At 40.2% G+C, this 22,679-nt stretch overlaps 1 protein-coding gene across 4 annotated transcripts in view; it reads right to left on the bottom strand.

The window, feature by feature from the left end:
• CRBN (cereblon) overlaps window positions 1-22,679 on the bottom strand; it is a 27,411-nt gene extending 4,732 nt beyond the window's left edge. For 2 of the 4 annotated variants that reach the window (XM_082637412.1, XM_082637411.1), the window contains exons 1-10: window positions 22,572-22,679; window positions 19,018-19,130; window positions 16,908-17,110; window positions 15,914-16,063; window positions 11,012-11,171; window positions 3,596-3,658; window positions 2,408-2,492; window positions 1,615-1,730; window positions 1,012-1,076; window positions 28-159 (exon numbers count right to left, since the gene is read on the bottom strand). In XM_082637412.1, the coding sequence (XP_082493538.1) occupies window positions 28-159; window positions 1,012-1,076; window positions 1,615-1,730; window positions 2,408-2,492; window positions 3,596-3,658; window positions 11,012-11,171; window positions 15,914-16,063; window positions 16,908-17,110; window positions 19,018-19,130; window positions 22,572-22,638 (1,154 nt within the window). In that variant the 5' untranslated portion in view covers window positions 22,639-22,679. The remainder of the gene's footprint in view (window positions 1-27; window positions 160-1,011; window positions 1,077-1,614; window positions 1,731-2,407; window positions 2,493-3,595; window positions 3,659-11,011; window positions 11,172-15,913; window positions 16,064-16,907; window positions 17,111-19,017; window positions 19,131-22,571) is intronic. The other 2 variants (XM_082637410.1, XM_082637413.1) reach the window with 2 other exon arrangements.

Raw genomic sequence — 22,679 nt, 5'->3', positions numbered from 1 at the left:
AAAAAAAAGTGACCACCACCACATTACCCAGGAAACCAGCTGTGCTCTGTAGAAGGCCGGCCGATCAGATTCAAGTTGCAAGCCTTATACACGGTAAGCGTCTCATGCACGTATCCGTGAGGATTCACATAAGCTGCCATCGGCCCACATAAGGATAAACTAAAACAGAGAATCAGCACAGGATAAGTCAAGTCAAAATGGGGTGGGGTGGGGGTAGTAAATAACATACTTTAAAAGTTCACCAAGAAACAAGGTTCTAAGAGCTATAGTTTTGAACCTTTTAGTTAAAACTAATAATAAGAGTGGCAGTCAGCCCAGTTTCATTTGGTGTAAATGTTTTCCATGATGACAAAAAGGAAAATACTGCTAGTTTGTAAAATCTTCCTCAAGATATACATTGTCAAATGTATGGACTCAACTTTCCCCTAAAGGAGCCCGAGAGGGCAAAAATCCAATGAAAAGTTTCCACTTGGTCATTCTTGGGCATCTGAGTACTCTGCAAACAGCAGTTCTTCCCTTTTTGATTCATAATGACTTTGTCAGAAAATAATTTCCAAACAAACACTATCACACAGCATCAGCACATGTTCAAGCATGTCCTCCTTTATCTTTGAGGCTATGTGGTGAAACTGATATGTGAGTGAAATATCATGGTACGTAGGTCCTTAAGCACTAAGAAGATATCCTCTAATTGACAGATTTTCAACAAGGAAGGTGGAGGGCGGGGGACAAGAGAACTGCTCAGCTGTTTTACTTCATTCACCATGCTCATTACCTATGAAAAATCATTTACATCATAGCCCCACTTTTGTTCTGGGTACCCAATCAGGAAGACTGTCTTACCCAACGTGGAGTTAATTCCCCCCTATTCCATTTGCTAATAAGTATTTGTAATTTAATGGAGGGAAATATATGGAGAACGGAAATACGGTCTTGCCTGTAATTCTATTATAGCAGTTGGGAAAACGTATTCAGACCTATACTAAAAAAAAAATGTAATAAAGATCTCACCTGAATATTTCATTTTTGGTTGTTATTTCTGTTTCTTGACATTGCTTACAGCAAAGAGACGTACACTAAAAAAATTTAAGAGAAAATTAGTGGGGAAAATGCTCCCAAGGTGTTGATCCCTCTGATTATCATATTTTCCTTCCAAACCATTCAACAACATAGTTTTAAAGATGGGACAAGAAAAACACAATCTGAGATCTAACACATATTCACTCATAAAACTTATGACCTTCTAGGATAGAGAAATAGTGACGTGTGTGTGTGTGTGTATATATATATATATATATAAAATATATATATATATAAAACCATACATGGTTCATGTAGAAATCAAATGTTCAAAGTCTGAATGAAGATCACATAAAGGTTAATCTATGAGGAATGCAAAACAATTCAAGTTTCTGTCTTATGATCCCAAATGAAATATATATATAAAATAATCCTTTAAAATATTTTTAATGCAAATCATGACAGACAACAACTAGTTCTCTAATTCCATGACCACATGAATGGACCCTACACATAGTTCTGTTCTCCTAACAGTGCCCCCTCGCTCTCTAGACTGACTGAACATGGGCATCCAAACATATTCACTTTACTCACTTTATTCATAATGTCTAGTTCACAGCGAAGTCGTTGGATCGCACTACCAATTTTAAGGAGCTGAATTCTTAATACATCATCAATAGGAAGACAAGCAGCTACTCTGTAAGAAAAATCTTAAAGACATGGTGGGTTTTTCAAGCTTTAAACTTAGGAAGGCGTTAAGTATCAGGATAGCTTATGAACACGGTAACATCCTTTTGAAATAAACTCTTCTCTACAGGGTTCCCAAAGAACACGTTGCACACAATTATAAACAGTACTGCAGTATATACCAGCTCTCAAGTATACTCTTAGGAGGTTCTACAATGTAACTTCTTTTCCCATACTTGTTTTTGTAAATGTAATCTTTTAAATTAAACATGAAATCAAACCCATGTTAGGATAAGTCACTTATTTGCTACGAGACTAGAAGAACAGCTAAACGACCTAACTGACAGATGTGTAAGTAAGGTAATAAGTCCTGGTACTGCAGTCACTTTCAGGGGCACCTTGAAGACCAGGGAAAGGAGAGTATTTACACTTGGTGTTTTTGGATGCAAACCATTTATTGCAACTTGAACTTTTCATGAAAACCTTGCCTAAAACAGGAGTGCTCAGAGAATTTAAGAACTTTGCTACTATTAACTAAAAAATAATTTGTAATTGCTCAAAGCAAAAGAAGTGGGTATGCTTTTCAGAATACTAATTTAAAAAAATTTTTTTGTTTCATTTTCATTAAACAGAAAACATACAAAAAAATTTCTTTCAGCAAGGCATCACAGGTCACAGGAAGGAAACTGATTTTTCATACCTATTGGATTTGAAGGAAGAGAATCCTCTTTCAGATTTTCATCCCATTCGTGTAGCTGTCTCTTGATTCTCTCCATTAAGGTTTCCTTGTTTTGTTTGAAACAAAAGTAGCCATAATAAGGTTCACAGACTTTTTACACTTTACCGGCAGCTTGTCAACTCAATAAACCTAATATATTAGCAGCAATTTAAGTCATCACTACCTAGTAAAATTCCGAGTTTAAATGTGTCTGTTTTCTTAGGCAGATACGATGGAAGACCCAGCTTTGCACAGCACTAGGCTGGCTTTCCAGGCCTCTCCTCCCACGCTCTGGCTATCTCCGAGGCCTCCTCTTCCCTTTTCTAGGAAGCCTTTTCTGTCGGTCCCTGTAAGCTGCACCCACACTTGCTACCTACACACCTTCCTTGGCACTTACTACATAAGATGCTCACCGTGTTTTCACCAGTGGACGCAAAAACCACTCTTGTCTATTGTGTGTTTGTAACGGCTCAAAAGCTGCCGAAGGGCAGACGGAACTGTAGTTTCCTTTAGTGTTGCCCATGTGGGAAGTGCTAACAACCTATGGGTTTAGTTTGCCCAGGGCTCCATATCTGTGGGCGGGCCGATTCCCTAAGCGAAAGGCTAACATTTGTTGAATGTCTACGACATCCCAAAGACAATAACTGCCATTATCCCCATTTTATAGATAATCAAGTTTTGCCCCACACCACAGGAAAAGTAACAGAAATCAGGCTTTGAACACAGTCTTTGTGTCTAAAAGCCAGATTCTCTGAACTATTCCAGTTAGTCTCTTGATGAATTTTTCAAGTTGCCTAATAAAAAAATCTGAAAAAAAACATTGGTGGATACATCAGTTAGTACACTAGGGATCAGGAAATTGATTGAAGTTAATACACTTGTTTAGGAAAAAACCAAAACATTGTTGAAGGATTCTTTATTTTTCCTAAATGTAACCAGCCCTTGACTCAGCAAAATTTCCTTAATAAACCCTAAAATGCCTCAATATCTTGTCCTGAAGCTGCAAGTCTATCCAGCAGTATGATTCCTGCCTGTTCCACTTAAATGTAATGAATGGCGTTAGTTCCAAAAATTAAACCCCACTGGGTATGAAAGCCTATTTTGTTCTAATGACCCTTAATTATGCCATGGCTTCCCCCAAGAGCACAAAGTTCAAGGTAAGTTACTTACAGCATCATATAAGGAATACAGCCAGCGAGGCCATGAAGTCAAATTTGCACAATGAAACTTTCTCTGAAAACAGAAAAAAAAAAAGTCACTTAAAAAACACCACAGAATCAAGATCTTATAGTAGAAAGAAACACATTTAAAAAATGATCTTGGCCCAGGAAGACTTTCTAATTTCAAAAAGATGGAAAAGCTTGCAGATAATCCCATAATAGACGATTATCTATTTATATTTGACAATGATGTTTTTGAATTCCTGCAGCAGTTCAATGTTGCAAAGACCCAATAATTAAGATGTCTGTCCTCAGAGTATGTATTCAATGCAATACCACTGAGATTGGAACTTAGAAGTATAAAGTTCATCTGAAAGAACAGATGTGTAAAAACCACCAAGAAAATCTGGAAAGGGAAGTGTTCTACAGGACACGAGAACAGGATTGAAAGGATGCATTGCAGTTGTAAGCAACCTAACCATCTCTCAACAAGAGTTAAATACAATAGAATGTATACAAAATAAAGAACGATCACATTCTCTTAATAAACAAAACCTACATATGTACACACACATTTGTCATTCTGTACACAAGCTGTCAACTGACAGAAGGCATGACACGTGAAACTGGGTGGGAAGGGGGTACGGGAGACCAGAAAGAACTATCAGAGTGGAACAAGAAAGGCAAGATAACCTTTAACAAAATAAAAGGGAAATCCTACGCTTGCACCTGCGAGACCAAGTGAGTGGATGTGAGATGGGGAACGTGGGTGCACGGCACATGCAGAGAGGACTTGGGGTCTTAGCTGATGGTCGTACACTAACCAACGCACTGCAGAGCTCACCCCCTACTCCCCCCCACAGTCTTACTCTAGCGCTATTAGAAGAAGACTAGGCACCAAGATGAGGCAGTAATGTTGCTCTTCTGTGGCGGTCACAAATGGGAACTTTCACCGTCAGGGGCCCAGATGCTGAAGATAAGGTCTAGAGTTCACACGAGGGGTGTGTGGTTTGGAGCTGCCTCTCAAGAGGATGTGATACTTGCTTACGAATAAATCAAACTGCTACGTGGATGAGGACAGACTTGCCCTCAAAGGCTCGTGGGCTACTGCTCAAACCAATGGATTCTTATTAAAGAAGAATTTGGGGCTCAATATAATTCTTATGTTTGAAGCTACCCAAAGATGGTCTGGGGCCTGGCCTCTGAGCACATGCTCAGGTAGTGATTTAAGCCTGAGGAGTCAGACCAAAACCTAACGCTAAAAAGAATTTTTGTCAGAGTCCAGTTACAGAATAAAAATGCTAACAGCCCATCAGGTAACTGAATATTCAGTAATAGTAATGGCAACCACTTTACATGTCTTAAAAGATTTTGATAAGATTGGCAGTATTATCACCCCAATTTAAAGGCAAGGAAACAGGCACGGAAGGATGCTTGCTCAAGGTCACAGCTGGTAAATGGGGGTTGGCTAGGATGTGCATTCAGGGGGTCTGACTCCAACCGTTACTTATTCAACAAATATTTTGAGCACCTAGGATGTACCTGACATTTTTATGCATTTGGTGTATACCAATGTTTAAAAGCACAGCAAAAGAATAAACTCATTGCCCTGTGGAGCTTACATTTTAGTGGGGAGAAGCTTACTTTCTAGAGGGGTACTTAGCATTACGAAATGACAAAGATCCAATGAACTTTCAGTTTGATGACTGACACACTCTGAATTCAGTCACTAATATGTACTTTAAACATCAAAATGATCACTTTTGTGATACAAAAGCAAGTAATTTGACACCCACAGAAAGATAAAAAAATTATTTATATATAAACATTACTTCTCACTATAATATACAGTGAATAGGATATGAAGGGCAAGGCACCATCAGGGTCAGCGTCATGACCATCCGGTCTGCCTCTACCAGGCTTTGTGAATGTGAACCAGCTGCAGCCTCAGGTCTCTGTTCCCTACTTTTCAACGTGAAGCGGCCTCTAAAATTCTTTATCAGGATTACCCTGACAGATTCTACAGTTGTATTTACAAATCAATTAAATATACGTACTACAACCTTAATATTACACCCTTTAGAAAGTCAAGTGTACAAACTGAAGAGAAGTAAACCAGAAGAGATCAGCTAGCTTTTACTGAACTGCCAAAATTTAAGCCACTTCAATATCCTCAAATTTAAGAGTTCCATTTAGATTCCTGGCACAATAGGAAAGGCCCGACTTATATCTGGGTAATACGGATGATAAGTCCCAGCAATTTATGGGCATTCTTCAAGTCTATCAACACCATGATTCACTTCCTAAAAGGGCTATACTTCAAGAAAATTTTAATACTAGCCAAAAAGTTAGGTGCTTGAAAGTGACCAATGACTGATTCTCCAACGAAGTAGTATTCGCTCCAGGAATAGGACTTACTCCTGAAACCAGGCAGAAAGGCCCTTCAAATGACTGTCTGTTACGTGGAGGTAATCCATCACATTTTTTCCATTTTTAAGCCTCATAATATAGCTTCGGCTTTGCCTCCCAACAATGTAGAATGTTCAAAAAATGTCAAACTCCACTTAAATGGTTCTTTGAAGTGCAATGAAATTGGAAGAGTAATGTGAAAGGCTAAGTGTGAATAGTAAAATGTTACCACTGGTTTACATAGTGACCAAAGGTTGTCGTTTGTTGTATTAAGACCTATCACAATCAGCAATGTAAATGATAAAAACAATTTATCCAAATAATTCAAGCTTTTGAATTTTTGAAACAAGTTTCTGTTTCCTTCCTTCCTTCATCAAATCCTACTTGCTTATAAGAACTGGAATGGAATGGCGAGCTTTTTCTTGATCCCGAGGCTTATAAGCTCATAATGGCAGATGGACAACTATAAGCTTAAGGTGTATGCCAGGGAAATCACTACTCTGGTTTGAGGAAGTCCCTGAATACACATAGCCACGATTCCAAGACTTTTCTTCTCTTTACGATAAAAATAGACAACAAATATCATTGCTCCTTCTGCTACTATTATTATCCTGGAACAAGGCAACAACAGATTCTAATGTTCACATGCAAAAATTAAGAAGTAACAGGAGCCAAACAAACCTTAAAAGGAGAAGAGCAGTGGGGGGTTTTACTGCTCATAGTTTTACTTACAAAACTATAAACTGTCGACAGTTACAGCCGTGTCCTGGTGAGGCATAAACAAACTGATCACAGAGCAGAAGAAAAATAAAATAAAAAACATAAATCTGGTCTATACTAAGGCAGCATCTCAGTGAGGGAAAATATGACCCTCTCAGAAAATGGTCACAGGACAACCAGGAGCCACCTGGAAAAAGGAGCACTGAAATCATACCAGGATCAACTACACTTGGATCAAAGCTTACATTCTGGTCATAAAAGACAATGAAATCACAAGTAAAAGATTACATGTTTTACTGTTCTTAAAGAATGAAGACTCCTTTGCACAGGGAAGTATTTCTAGTTATGATTCAGAATATGGAAGTATTAAAAAAAAGATAAATTCAACTATGTATGATAGCACACCAAAAACAAAGTTAAAAGACAAAATAAAATGACAAACTAAAGGAAATGTTTGGAACTCATTAATCACAGACAAAAGGATAAGCTTCCTAATGTGTAAAGAACTCCTAGCAATCAATGAAGGGCAAAGACTATGAAGACAATACCAACCAAAGGAAACAGAAATTGCTCTAAAACACAACATGCCACACATCTCACTCATATTCAAAGAAATTCAAATTAAACCTCCAACAAGATACTGTATTTCACTTATCAGATCAGCAAAAATTAAGCTGGATACTCGAAAGCCTTGGTGAAACACTGACAATCAGGACACAGATAGGAACAACCTTCTTAATAAGGTACTTTGAAAACACCTACCAACATTACAAGTGCAGTCGCCCTGACATCCAATAACCCCACTTCTCAAAATCTGCCCTGTATGTTCACCTGTATGAAAGGTCATTTGTACACAGCACTTAGTGCAGGTGTGTCATCCAGAGGGGACTGGTGACATAAATTAGAGTGCATCCATACAGAGAATACTGTGCAGCTTTCAAAAGAAGGAAGCAGTGCTCCAAAAACAAATACAGAAGAATCTCCTACACTCTTAGGAGAGAACAAGGTGCAGGACAGTATGGATCCTTTTACATAAGAAAAAGGAAAGAAGTTAGAATATTTATCTGTATTTTCATAAGGAAACTTGGGCTTAGCTGCTCCCTGGCATGTGGGATCTTCCCAGACCAGGGCTCAAACCCGTGTCCCCTGCGTTGGCAGGCGGATTCTTAACCACTGCGCCACCAAGGAAGCCCATCCACATTTGATTTTTTATACTTCATACTCAACTCTTTTTCTGATTAACATAGAGGGCTTTACGAATCAACAAGTAGATAGATAGTCTGGGCAAGCAGGGGGTGTACTTAGAAACACTCACATTGTACTCCAAGTAGGTGAAACAACACTTTCCTCTCTTTCAGGGAATCCCACTACAGTAAACCCAGTGAAGAGAGAAAGGCACTGTGATAAGAAAGGAAATAAGTAAACATGAGTTTCCAAGATCGAATCACTGAGTGAGGAAGGTTTCCAGATAGAAGTGGGTTTGGAAGAGCGCTTCCTGATAATACTGGCCTAACTCCTTAATCATTAGGGGCATCTTCTCCAATGTTCCCTTGTCAGGATGGAAGATAACAGAAGTGTAAGTAATTTTGTCATTTGGATTTTTTAGTTTTCAATGGCAAATGTTAAGAGAGGTGTGTGCACAGTTTCAAGGTTAACTGAATACATGTCAGGAAGACTCCACTCCACTCCTAGACCCTTTAAGTATCTTTTCTGGTGGAAAAGTGTGTGGCAACCCGATTACTGCGAGTTGGCTTAAGAATCAACTAAGCATCTCCCAGTTCTGGCCCCGTGAACCATTTCTCAGACACAAAGACAAAGACACACAAGTCAGATGTAAATAAACTCTGCAAAGAGGGCTGACCCGAGCCCCAGATCTGCCTGAAGACAAGCGCTGTGACGCAAGTTAGTGTCTGGCTATGGGTGCAATAGGACGACCCACTGGGACGGGACCAGGGCCAGTGGAGCTCCCGCCGGGGTCACCTGCCATCCCTTCCCTCTGCTCCACTCCACATTTTGATGCTGGCAGAATGGCTGTAAGTGGTCTCTCTAAAGTAGGACAGAGATTGTAGGGCACCTGGAGTCCAAAATAGATCAGCTAGCAATTTTTCTCGGCCTAGTGATCTAGATCCGAATTTCAGAACCTAAGAAACTCTACCCAAAGTCTAAGCAAGGGAACCCCTTGAATGATCTGAAAAATACACGGGATGAGACATTTCTATCTCTGAAAACCTTTTATGTCTCTCTCATGCCTTAGCACCTTTTGTTTAGTTCTTAGTTTTGTTGAGTTCTCTGAATATGAAGATAACTGAGGGCTAATGTTTGAGAGTCCAGAATTACTGGAGAAATAAGACAACAGGGAAAGGTCAAAAGATCTGGTTCCAAACAAAAATGTGCTTCCTTGGCCTTTGCACATGTGTCCTTCCTTGCTGTCGTTGAGCCAGTGACAACCCAGCTGCAAAGGCCTAATTCTGAATTCAACGTGAACATGTGGAGGTGATTTAACCACAGAATAGGAAGAGTTTAATCAGTAATTCACACAAAAATTACATGTAAAAAGTTTTATCTGCCTAACCCACGTTCAGGTTTAAGGTGGCAAGGACCTGCAAAGAGAACACGGAACTAGTCGCCCAGAGCACTGAAGTCAGGAATTAACTCCAATCACTCTCACTCTATGCTTAGAGCTGTGCTAAGAGTTAACTTAAGATTATAAGTGGTTAAGAGTTTTTAACAAAAATCTTGGTGTGGAAGAGCTATTATATAAATCAAAATACTTCCTACCTCCTGAAAACTTATCCAGTGACTGAACTACACAGCTGTGTAAATACTGAGAGGCTGTGGAGGTGCACACCCTGATGCGGTTACCCCACCAAAGAACCACATCTCAGCACCACCCAGTGCCAGACACACTGTTAGGCACTAAATGACTCCACGCGTTCCAAAGCCGCTCCACGGAGCCACGTACCAACAGAGCTGTCCTCCACACACTTATTTCAGCAGTTACACTGAAAATGACTATGACAGCAAACCCTTCCACTGTTCTACTGCTAAAATAAACAAGAGTAAAAGGATATTTAAAGTGCCTGTATCGAGTCTGAAAATACAGGTATTGCACAGCTACACAAAAGCTACTGTAAACCTATGGCATATCAATATTCTGAAACCTTCCAAAATTTTAGTGTCAAAACCTGGGAAACTTCAAGCTGTCTAATTAAACTTTCCCATCAGAATCTCCTTGGAAACACGAATTAAACCACAGTATATCATGACACAGACTGGTCAGCTGAAACACAAAATAACGAGACCAAGGCGCCTACAGAAAGCCAGTCACAAGCCTGCTGCCCGTCAGCCACCCATCCTGCACAAAGCTCTCTCTGGAAACCGGATGACTTCTACTGCAAGACCACTAAAAGTGGAGGTACAGTGACTAGTGTATGAGACCCTCTTATGAATAATATATGCTAATCACATCCAATTAGGATCCTATGCTAATCTACATCAAAATTAAAAACCACTATTGTACATGACAAAGAGTAAAGGATGATGAGCACAGGATTTTTCAGGTTACTATGAAAACTGTCTTTCCATATTTTTAAAAGATAAATCTCAAAAAGCCAACTGATTCTGAATTTAGGAACTAGTAAATTTTTTCCTTTAGGTAGAAATCATAAATATTAGGTATTTTATACTCATAACTGATACATCTCACAAATGCATACAAACAAGCTTCATCAGTATTTTTTCTAAGAGAAAGAATGATCTAGCCAAAAGGATATACACAGGAATTAATGCCCCAACAGGCAATACTTTTAAAGAGCACCTAGTCTCAAGCCAATTTTTGTGATGTCAATAGTGTTGTACAAAAAGAGCAAAAAAAATCTTCCTTTCAGAAGTCCAGAAGGAGGCAAACGCGCTTCACTCCTGTGCGCTCTCCCAAACGCTTTTTCTGAGGTAAAGCGTTTTATGACTCAAGAGCCCAGCATCTCATCTGACCACAGTCTAATAAGAGACTCCTGCAGAACTTAACACCACGAGTTATGAATTAATACATAACTTACAGGCACAATAGCTGGAATACCTCACAGTATGGTAACATTTTACTACTGTTGCAAACTGCTTTTACATAAACAGCTGCCTATGAAATTTTTAGAAGCTCCAGCATGATCAAACGCGGCTACAGTATTGTCCAGAAGGAGTCTGGGGAAGGAAATCATGAGAGTGGTTTGTGTTTGTTTCTTAAACAGGAAAAAAGCGACCTGTCTTTGTTTTATTGAAGAGGCATAAAAAATAAGTTTCTCACCTTCTGGTATTTCTGCCACCATTTAAATGAACACTGGTCTTCCGATGAGACAGGTTTTGAAGGAACTATCTGGCACTTATTGAGGGATTCTAACTGAACTGCAGACATGGTTGAAGGCAACACACACTCAGGAAGAATTTGCACTTTAGCTTGCTGGATTCTGAAATAAAGAGAACCAGGCATGTTGTTCATTTTTTAGATAATCTTAACTCCAACTATTAAGTTTCTAAACATTACGGGTAATTTTTTTTTTTTTTTTTTCTTTTTGCGGTATGCGGGCCTCTCACTGTTGTGGCCTCTCCCGTTGCGGAGCACAGGCTCCGGATGCGCAGGCCCAGCGGCCATGGCTCACGGGCCCAGCCGCTCCGCGGCATATGGGATCCTCCCAGACCGGGGCACGAACCCGTATCCCCTGCATCGGCAGGCGGACTCTCAACCACTGCGCCACCAGGGAGGCCCTACGGGTAATTTTAAATACTAAGAGTTTCACAGTCTTCTTTCTTAAACGTATTCATCAAATGCTCTTATGATACAAGAAATTTTCAAAAAATACTATATTTCATAAATCATACCAAAGTTAAAACCAAAGGTAACCTAAGATTTTTTCTCTCACTGTGGAATGGAAATGGAGATTTTTACATTTCAGATAGCCTATAAATGAAACAAAGTTTAAAAAACCAATATACAACCAACCCCTATGCCTACCTTGATAACTTCTAAATTAATTCCTCAGACGTGATTAGACACCCCGCCCCTCCCCTCGCCCCGTCTCTTTACATTGCCCGACTCTTACAACTATGCCTTCTCATAAATCACCGAACCTGAGGAGTCGGTAGAGAAAGGAAGAGAAATCAAGAACCCATTTACATGGATAAGATTAGGTAAGACTAAAGAATTACATGTAGCCTTATTTCTATGTGCATTCCTTTTCTCATTCCTCAGCATTTACCCTGAATATGCAAAGAATCAAAATATCCATCATATTATCTTTTTTCACTTTAAAATTCAACTCTCATGACAGTAAAGTCATCATTCTAGAATGCTACTTGAGAATATCATAATTGCAAACATCTCATCATGAATTAATGCCAAGAGGAAGGTTGTACCTCCGAACCATTGTCTTATGAGCCATTTTACCTCCTAGCATACCTTTTCAAATGCAGAAGGTATCAACATATCCAAACGCTGGAACAAAACACTGTCCGACTGATGAAGTCAAATATATTACAAAATAATTACAAAAATATGACAAGTCTCTGCTTCACTATTAATCATGCTTAGGAATTCTAAAGTGGTCTTTCATTGTAACCACTGTCTCAACCCACAAAAACTTACGATACTTTGATACTTCTTCTGATTTATTAAATGAAAATAGCTAAATGTGTCTGAAAATATGTAGCTTTAATTTAACGATAATATTAGACTCACTCCACTAACTTCAATTCCTTCCTGCAAGCTCAAATTTATGTCTACATGACTCTGGAAAACGGTAAAATAAGTCTGACTATGTTCAAACTACGTTCTAATGTTCTTATGTTATCAGAGCTCATTAAAAACAAAAGTAACTGAATAAGAATTATGTTTTACCCACCTAGTATGTAAGATTTTATTATGATAAAAACTTTAATGCTACTGAAAAATCAGCTTAGTGATCGTATTAATCATTAGTCTGTACACAGGCTGTCTGAATTGCCTCACAGGCTTAAGCACTGCTCTCTCTTCCTTTTGTGAAGCCCGCCCAGGGTCTGCTGCACACAGCTGCTTCTTCTCCCAGCAGCTGAGTTTTGGTTGTAACATAAACTAGTTTTATTTCTTCCTGACCTGTTTATGGCAGTTGTTTTGTGATTACACTTGCATAATTTACATAAATATTTTTTGAAGTGGAAGTTTTCTTTTAAATTTTATTTTATTCAAGTATAGTTGATTTACAATGTTGTGTTAATTTCTGATGTACCGTAAAGTGATTCAGTTATATACACACACAGATGCACACACGCACACACACACGTGTGTGTGTGTGCACATCTGTGTGTGTGTGTGTGTATATTCTTTTTCATATTCTTTTCCATTATGGTTATCACAGGATACTGAATATAGTTCCCTGGGCTATACAGTAGAATCCTGTTGTTTGACAAGCTATATAAATATTATAGCAACTGATAAAATATAAGTACAGAATTAAAACTGCTTCAATGAATATTAGGTTGAGCCAAAAAAAATGCTTTCAAATTAGGTTCAGACAATTCTAATGGTAAGAAAAAAAGCGCACAAATCTGCAAGGCTTCTGGTGCTCAGCCAGCCTTGTGAGTATCTTCAGAACCTCTCTTTGAAGAAAAACTACAGGTATAAACTGCAGGTAGATGATGCACAATGAAAGCTGTTAATGCAAGAAAGACTAGTGCCATCTCTAATCTGCAGACCCAATTCGAAGAAAGTATCCTGTCTTTCCATCAAACATAAAATGAATGAAGGGACATTTATATATTTTAAGTTCAAATAAAATGTTTAAGATATATATATGTAAATTTTTATGACTTCTATTTTTAATTAACCCTTTTCACTAAAAATTATTCATCTCAATTATGACAGGTAAGAGAGCTTCTTTTGTAATTCCAAACAGAGTATTAATCTCCTTTTCCTCTCTACATGTAATAAATACTCAGGAACTCCTGAAGAGTCCTACGGTGATTCAATGATACACTTCCATTTTTTTAAATTAATTTTTCAAATAAATTTCCATGTGCTCAGAAGATGCCACAGAAATAAAGACTCACTCTGGAAAAGTAGCAGTATGCTTTTTACATATGAAGAGTCATTTATGTGGAAGACAAATGACTATTACCTGGTACTGCATTACTAAAGAAAAGGAAACTGGCCTGAGGTGCAAACGTGAGATGGAGGAATTCAAGTTTAGTGGGAAGCGCACTGGTTTGGAAGTCAGGGATGTAGAACCAGCCAGCTGGTGCCTGTTAGTTGTATGGCCTTAGGCAAATTACTTACCTCTCTAGCACTTCGTTTCCTTATTTGAAAAAAGAGGAGCTCCCACTAGATTATCTCCATAGTTTCTTCTGTTTCACCATTTCCAGTGAAGGTAGTGGCAGGACCAGAAGGACAGTGGAGACAGAGGATTCTCACTCCGTGGAGGTCTTTTAAATTAAGACAGACTCCCTTTTGTGAGAGGCCGTGTAAGTGGGTCTCAGGGATACTACAGAGAATGGGCCCTTTCCCAGTCCCGTCTGGCCCTATCGGTTTCACGCTCATCTCTACTAGAGTCAAAGGTATATCCCTTGACTTGCTTTCACAGTTAAGGGTCTATTGCCATCTTGTGTTCAAACTAGTTGTCCACAATCACAAGTCACTGATGTCGACAGTCTCAGAAGTATACTTTTCCCCAAGTCAATTTGCCATTATGGTTTCTGGAATACAGTATTCACAAATACTCAAAATTTTATAAGCATGAGGATAGGAAGTACTTTAAAAATGGAGCTGTTAGTAAAATCCACAGCAACAAAACAGCTTGCCAGCTGTCTCAATGCAGAGCCCTCGGGAGACACTCTTTCATTCATTCACGTAACAGTGATGGTCCTAAATGCAGAACACATAGAAGTCTCAGCCACTGTCCTGAGCAGCTCGCCTCTTGAGGGAGACACACAACCCTACAATGACAGTACACTGTGTTCAGTGCTCGGAGGGTTTGTGCAGCGAATGCTCTGGGTGGGGGTCACCAGGGGGGTAGCACTAACCCCCCTGAGGGCTCTGGCACCCTACCCCTCCTTCTTCTATGCTCTCTCAAGCTCCAAAGGGTGGCTGACCCCTCAATATTTTCACAGTTCGATAATATTTATGAATGCCCACTACGTGAACAGAACAGACACAAAGTTACTGCCCACAGGCAGCTCATATTCTTTTTTAAATCTTTAAAGATCCCTCTGAGTGTCCATGTGTTCGGAAGACGTTACCTGTGCAACACAGAGACCTGACAAGATTTTCAACCGTGGCTACAGATAAGAGACCAATTCACTAGGGCTGGGGGGACCCAAGAATCTGTTTCTAAGACTTCACTGGTGATTCACTGGTGATTCTTAGGTACCATAGTTAAGAACCACTCCTATGAAAGGAAACGTGCAGTGTTGAGGACAATATGCTGTGTGGTTTTTTGGGGAGGTTTGCTTGTTTGTTTGTTTTAAGAGCAAAGGTGAACTGCCTTTTTAAAAATGAGGTATTCCTTAAATTTGTGAAAAACCCTAACTATGAGAGCCATGCCAGAATAGTTAACTGCTAAAACAGAACACACTGAGAATTTCTAAACTGTGTACGGCACAGAGATGACAAGTGCTTCCTAGTCACTTCTTCAGTATATGACCCGTTACAGGTGAGAGCACATTCACGGTGGAGATGGGCACTCCGTGTAAACGCCCCTCCACAGCCCAGAAGGAGCAGGCGGCAGGCTGACCGCCATGGCTCCCCAAGCACAGGAATGCCACACACAGCTTGCCAGGCTCTGACCTCCCACCCTTTTCAATCTGAAGAGAGGTCTTCAACCCCAAAGAAGCCCTGCCCCACATGACACTGCCTGCAGGGTTTACATTACCGTTCCCAAACCTAAAGGGACATTAGAATCACCTAGAAACCATCAGAAACGATGCTGTGGCCACCCTCCCAGACTGATGGCTCTCTAGGGATGGGAGGGGAGGTTGGAACTCAAGCATCTATAGTTTTAAAAACTTCCCAGGGCATCTGATGCACAGCAAAGTTGGAAACCCCGAGGCTATACTTTCAAAGGGAAAAGAACAACTAGTTAAAAGTCACAAAATGTGAAGGGTCAGCAAAACAGAAAAAATATAAGAAAACCATTTCATTTTATGATGTTCAAGGAGCTTTAAGACAGATGGTGTTTCTTACCCGTCTGACTGTGTCCTGAGCTCAAGGACTTTGAATCTTTGTCTTCCGATTGCTTTCACTTTCACAATCTCAATTCCAAAATCCTGTTCTTCTCGATATGCGTATATCTCTGCTGTTGTTCCAAACTGTGCTTCCCTTTCCTGTACGTTACTTCCAAGGTAAATTTTAAAAAAGGAAACAGTTTTGAACATTTAGTTTTCAGATATGCCAAGTTGACAAAAGCAATACACATGGGAAAACAATTTATAGCCATCTGCTCTCATTGCAAAGCTATTTAATTTTATGTATTTTAGAATCACACAGGGAACTGAGATACATAAAGAGGCTTCAGGAAGTACCATTAGAGCCCATTAGGAACAGAATAGATTGCTAGGCATTAAAAATGACCTATAGGACTGACAGGAGTTTAAACTCTCACTTCCCAAACCAAGCATTCCTTTTATTCAGCAGACCATCCTTTCTGCTGCTTATGGGCAGCACAGTACTGGGGGCCGGGCTGGAGGGGGACCTTCCTGTATGGATTTCCTGCCTCTACCACCGATTTCCTCTAGTTGTCATGGGATACTTGAAATTCAGCTTCAGTTTAGCACGGGTCTGTAAAAGGACAGCTTAGGAATTTTGAGACGGTGAAATAACTAGTTGCTCTTCTGTAAAAGTAATACTTTACATTACAATGTAAAGCCCTCTTTTTCTTTAAATAAAGATAGTTCTTGAAAATAAGATTCTAGAAATGTTTTTCATTAAATATTAATGATATAAAACCTTTCAAATACCAGAAAGTTCAAATGTGTGGGAAAGGTAAAGCCTGATTTAGATGGTAATGATCATACCAGAATACTCCAACTTGCACTTTCACACTTTTTATCCAAATGTTTTACTTTGCAACCTCATCCCATGTCCTGTACATGCAGAACAGTCATCAGTTTTGGCTTTAAAACCACCTCTCCTGGGACTGCATGAGAGAGTGTTAAGTCAGTTAGCGCTAGGATTTTACCTGTATGCAAGCACCGCAAAGGTTCTGTCCTTCTGAATTAAATTCCGCACCATACTGACTTCTTGGGGACTGAAAAGCTGAAGAGGTAAGGTCTGCCCGGGGATCAGGATCATCATCACCTGGGGCAGAACTGGAATCACCGGACAGCTGTCGTCATCGTGCAAAGTCCTGCCATGAAATTCCTCCATATCAGAGCCCAGATACTACAGAGGAACACACACAGGGTCAGTGTCATTACAGATATGGGACAAAAACGCAAGCTCAACAGACTGAACAGCAAATCAGCATAAGGAAACACACACAGAGGTTACAAATATTTAAATAATAAACTTGCTGTATCAGCTCCCACATGAAAATCTATTTTTGACTCTTAAAAGTAGAATTTCTAATTTCTTGTGAAGAATCTCTCACATACATAAAAATTCAAGAGCATTTTTTAAGTTCAAAATATTGGGTTGGCCAAAAGGTTCATTCGTTTTTTTTGTAAGACGGCTCTAGGAGCGCTTAGTTGTCTTCAACTTCACTCGAAACAATTTTGTCAGACTGTATCGTGACAGCTGTCATATCAGCGTGCATTTAAAAAAAAAAACAGATCAAAATTGGTGAATTTTTGTGTATTCATTTAAATATTGAAGATGGAAGAAAAAAAGCAACATTTTCATCACAGTATGCTTTATTATTTTTAAGAAAGGTAAAAATGCAACTGAAACGCAAAAAAAAAAGATTTGTGCCATGGAGGGAGAAGATGCTGTGACTGAGCGAACGTTTCAAAAGTGGTCTGTGAAGTTTCGTGCTGGAGATTTCTCGCTGGACGATGCTCCAACGTCGGGTAGACCAGTTGAAGTTGACAGCGATCAAATCGAGACAGTAATTGAGAACTATCAACATTATACCACGTGGGAGATAGCCGACATTCTCAAAATATCCAAATTAAGCACTGAAAACCACGTGCACCAGCTCGGTTATGTGAATCACTTTGATGTCTGGGTTCCACATAAATTAAGGGAACAAAACCTTCTTGACCGTATATCCTCATGCGATTATCTACTGAAATGTAACAAAAATGTTCCGTTTTTAAAACAAATTGTGACAGGTGATGAAAAGTGGACACTGTACAATAATGCGGATGCAAGAGATCGTGGGGCAAGCGATATGAACCACCACCAACCACACCAAAGGCCGCTTTCATCCAAAGAAGGTAATGCTGTGTATATGGTGGGATTGGAAGGGAGTCCTCTATTATGAGCTCTTTCTGGAAAAGCAAACGATTCATTCCAACAAGTACTGCTCCCAATTAGACCAACTGAAAGCAGAAGGCATCCGGAATTAGTCAACAGAAAATGCATAATCTTCCATCAGGATAACGCAAGACCGCATGTTTCTTCGATGACCAGGCAAAAACTGTTACAGCCTGGCTGGGAAGTTCTGACTCATCTGCTGTATTCACCATACATTGCACCTTCGGATTTCCATTTATTTTGGTCTTTACAAAATTCTCTTAATGGAAAAATATTTTCAATTCCCTGGAAGACTGTAAAAGGCACTTGGAACAGTTCTTTGCTCAAAAAGATAAAAAGTTTTGGGAAGATGGAATCATGAAGTTGCCTAAAAAATGGCAGAAGGTAGTGGAACAACAGGGTGAATACCTTGTTCAATAAAGTTCTTGGTGAAAATGAAAAATGTCTTTTACTTTCACTTAAAAACCAAAGGCACTTTTTGGCCAACCGGATATTTGATTTTGACTAAGCTAGACATCTCTATGTCCAAAGAGCATAAATGACAAGTCTAAAATGCTAGAATGTTAAATCACACCCTGGGACCCAGTGGTACAGAGAATAAGAAGTACTTTAGTAGCCCCATTACTAGCAAAGACGTAAGAAGGGCACCAATTCTTTAAAGAATTACAACTAGTAATAGACATGGTATCAAACTGCTTAAAAATTACAGCTTAAGACTGTTTATCTACTGTCAAGAGCCCACGTCCTCATCCACAACTTCTGGTGTGAGGTAATTTCCAGTAATGCTAAAAGCAGTCATTCGTTTTCAAGAACTTTCACCTACAGTTAAATGTACGTATTTATCATACTAGATCTGTTACAAAATTACATACTGTATGTGATGTCGGAAGACTAGTGTCAAAATTTATGATGTTTGGTTTCCTGGGTTCTTGGCTATCCTGGTCTTCAACTTCCATTTCAATTTCATCTTCTTCCTCATCCTCTGCTGTAAAAGTACAATATTATAAGGAAAAAGAAAAACAGACAAAAAACAGAGGCATGAACATGTAAAAGCTATGTTCCCTTTCAAATACATAATTCCTTCATGAGGATTCTGGGCCCATGAAAAGAGAGGTTCTTGTAAACACCACACACACTTGGGAATCTGGACAGTACTGTGAAGAGGCAGCTTGAGGGCTGGGGTCTAGGCTGCACTCTGCCACCAACAACTTTTTTTAGATCAATGTTTAATTTTAGAATAGTTTAAGACTTACAGAAAAGTCGCAAAGATAATAGAGAGTTCCTGCATACCTCACATCCATTTCCTGATAGCTAACGTCTTGTATTAGTGCGGTACATCTGTCATAACTAAGGAATCAGCATTGGCACATTACCGTTAACTAAACACATTTTATTTGGATTTCCTTAGTTTTTATCTAATATCCTTTTTCTCTTCCAGGACCCCATCCAGAACACCACATTACATTTAGTTGTCATGTCTCCTTAGCTTCCTCTGGGCGGGGCTGGTCTCTCAGACGTTCCTTGTTTCTGATGGCTTTGACAGTTTTGAGGACTACTGGTCAGGCATTTTTGTAGGATGTCCCTCAATTAGGATTTGTGTTTTGGGGAGGAAGCCTAGGGAGGTGAAGAGCCATGTTCACCATGTCCTGTCAAGGGTGCACACTGTCGATGTCACTTATAACTACTGAAGCTGACCCTGATCACCTGGATGAGGCAGTGATAGCCAGATTTCTCCACCGGAAAGCTACTTCCCCCTCCTTTCCACACTGTACTCTTCGTAAGCAAATCACTAGGGACAACTCACATCTAAGGAGCAGGGATTATGTTCCAGCTCCTTGAAGGGGGACTACCTGCATAAATGATTTGAAGTTCTTCTGCAGACGAGGTTTACCTCTTCTCCCTTGCTAGGAACTAATTCTGACACCTCAGACAATTCATCCCACCTGATTAAACCTTAGTTCCCTCATTTGGAAAATGACAGGCATGAACAAGAACAATCTCTAAAGTTCTTTCAAACGTTTAACTTTAAAGAGTTTCTGGAGAAGACAGGAGGGAAGGAAGGAAAGAAGGAAGGAGAGAGGGAGAGAAGGAAGGAAGCAAGCAAGCCCCCAAATAAACTTCTAAATGGATAAAATGTCTTTCCAAAATAGTTATTTTCCTTTGTGCATATCATTATTTAAATCAAACCACCTCCAGCTAGGTCCCTGACAAGAAAATATAAATGTTTTTCAACATGGCAATTGCCTTGGACTATCTATCAATTCTTATAAATTCCTTAGATATAAAGCTTTGTCAAAGAGAACAACATAATTATTTCAATTTAAATTCAAATGTTCAGTGGTTGAACACTTCATACAAAATTTTCCTAAGCACAAAGAAATTTCATTAAGAGACCAAGAGATAACAAAGAAAAATCTAAACTGATGACAAAAATATTCTGAATCTACTTCCTTGCATTCACAATTCTGACAGCATGGCTTTCACTAAGCATTTTGACACTTTATTGCTCTATTACACAGAGTTTAAAAGGTCAAATTTTAGCTTAAAGACTAGAATTCATAATTTTAAAATTTACATTTTAACTGTTCCAACTTCCGTCTCTAAATGATTTCCTTACACAAAGTAGTCTCTCTCATATATAGGGCAGAAACCCACTTCCCCCACTTGGCTGTTTATCTATTGATGTTTTGTTTGGTTGGGACAGATTCTTCGAATCTTAAATATTAAGCTAGTTCCTTAGCATTTAAAGTGGATTACTCTTCAAAACAATTCATTCTACATGGATGTATGGACAATCCAATGTTTCTACAAATAAAACTCATGTATCATTTGCAAAAGCATGATTATCGTATTGACAATCTCTGAGCCCTTTCGCACCCAATTTTTTTTGACAAAACACACTGACTGTTGAGAGCTTCCAGGGTGAAGTGTGATGACTCATCTCATGCAGGAGCACCATGCGGATGCCAACAGAACATCAGATCAGCATCTTCCCTGACACACTGGCTTTGGCACCGACAGCGGGGCTGATGTCTCTGAAAAAACAGCTCAGCTCTTCAGTCAAGTTCAATTCAGCTAGGTTGCTTCCGGATCGACCACTGAGTCTGATCCTGATTTATTTCTCTGGAAAAGGTCCCTCCTATATGGAAGGCATGCCTTCAGTCTCTTCCTGTTCCAACCCACGCCACTCCCAGTGGGCAAATTAGTCCTCCAAGAACAGCTTCTCTTAGGTCTGAAACCCACAACTGTTTCTTTGCAACCCACGGAAGAAACCCCCAGTCTCACTGGCAAGAGAAGCAAGATTCCAGGCCTTATCTTCTGCAAGCCTATCCTAAGTTATAGGCTTTTGGATGTCTCCAGTATACCCCACAGGGCTTTCCCCCAATCCGTTTCGGCCCTGAACAATCCCTCTGATGGAGGGTAAGAGCATTTGCTTAACTGGCCTAAATCAACGGCCTTCTGCTAGTTATATATTCAGGAGCCTCATATAGATGATAAACCTCCTCAGGTATCAGACTGTGTATCATACCTCTTTTCATCTCCAGGACACCTAACACACTTCCTGACACACAGTGAAGGGACTCAGCTAATAGTCTCAGTTTGGCTGATACACCTCTTGGAAAGCATCTCCTGTCTAGAGCATTCCACGACAAAACTATACAATTATTCCAGGGTTTTTTGTACCCAGTATTCCAACGTAAGTCCAAAGTATAAATTTTCATAAAACATAAAAGAGAGAGAAAATATCACAGTCCTAAGTATCTCTAATTAAGCTTGTTCTACCATGTGTTTGAACTATGTGCCTAAGAACAGACCAAATACTGTCTTGGCCGTGAAGTGGTTAAGAGACACCAGCTATGCAGACAGACTCGGATAGGAGTCTTGGCCCTACAACTGTGTGACCTTACACACTAATATGCCAATCCATTTCTCACCCACCAAATCAGGATTAGAAAAGAAATGTGGAGAGGATTAAACGGAGAAACGCATGCAAAGCGCTTATGGCAGGGCCCGTGACGTGGTAAGCAGTTAATACATGGTAGCTGTCACCCTTATCAAAGGGAAGAAGTCGAGGAAAAGTCTGGGCTGCTGAGCTCTGTCCCAGTCCCCCTCTCTTCCCCCGACCCAGTTTCAGACCATTTCCTGGGAGCCAAGTTCTGGGCACACGGAGGATGGAGAGCACGGGATCCCTGCCTTTTGGGGGAGACGCCCTCCCCGCCCCCCAAACCCTCGTCCCCAACCCGGGGGACCGAGCCGCTGGGAGAAGCGCCGCTACTGGGTCCCTGGCCGGCGGCCCGATGCGCGGCCGCTTCCGGCGCGGCCCCGCTGGCTCCACAGCGCCCGCCCGCCTCCCCGGCCCCGCCATACCGCTCACGGCTCGGGCCTCGCCCCCTCCCGCCGTCAGGGACCGGGCCCGGGCAGTTACCGGGCAGGAGCGGCAAGTGATTGCCCATGTTGTTCGCAGCGTCCTGCGGATCTCCCTCGCCGGCCATGTCTGTTTACCCGCAAAGGAGCTTGGGACAGGGCGGCGGCC

Source organism: Mesoplodon mirus (genome assembly GCF_964341445.2).
Source record: "Mesoplodon mirus genome assembly, chromosome: 12".
NCBI lineage: Eukaryota > Metazoa > Chordata > Mammalia > Artiodactyla > Ziphiidae > Mesoplodon > Mesoplodon mirus.
Note: the sequence above shows the minus strand (reverse complement) of the source record. Positions and strands in the feature narration are given on the sequence as shown.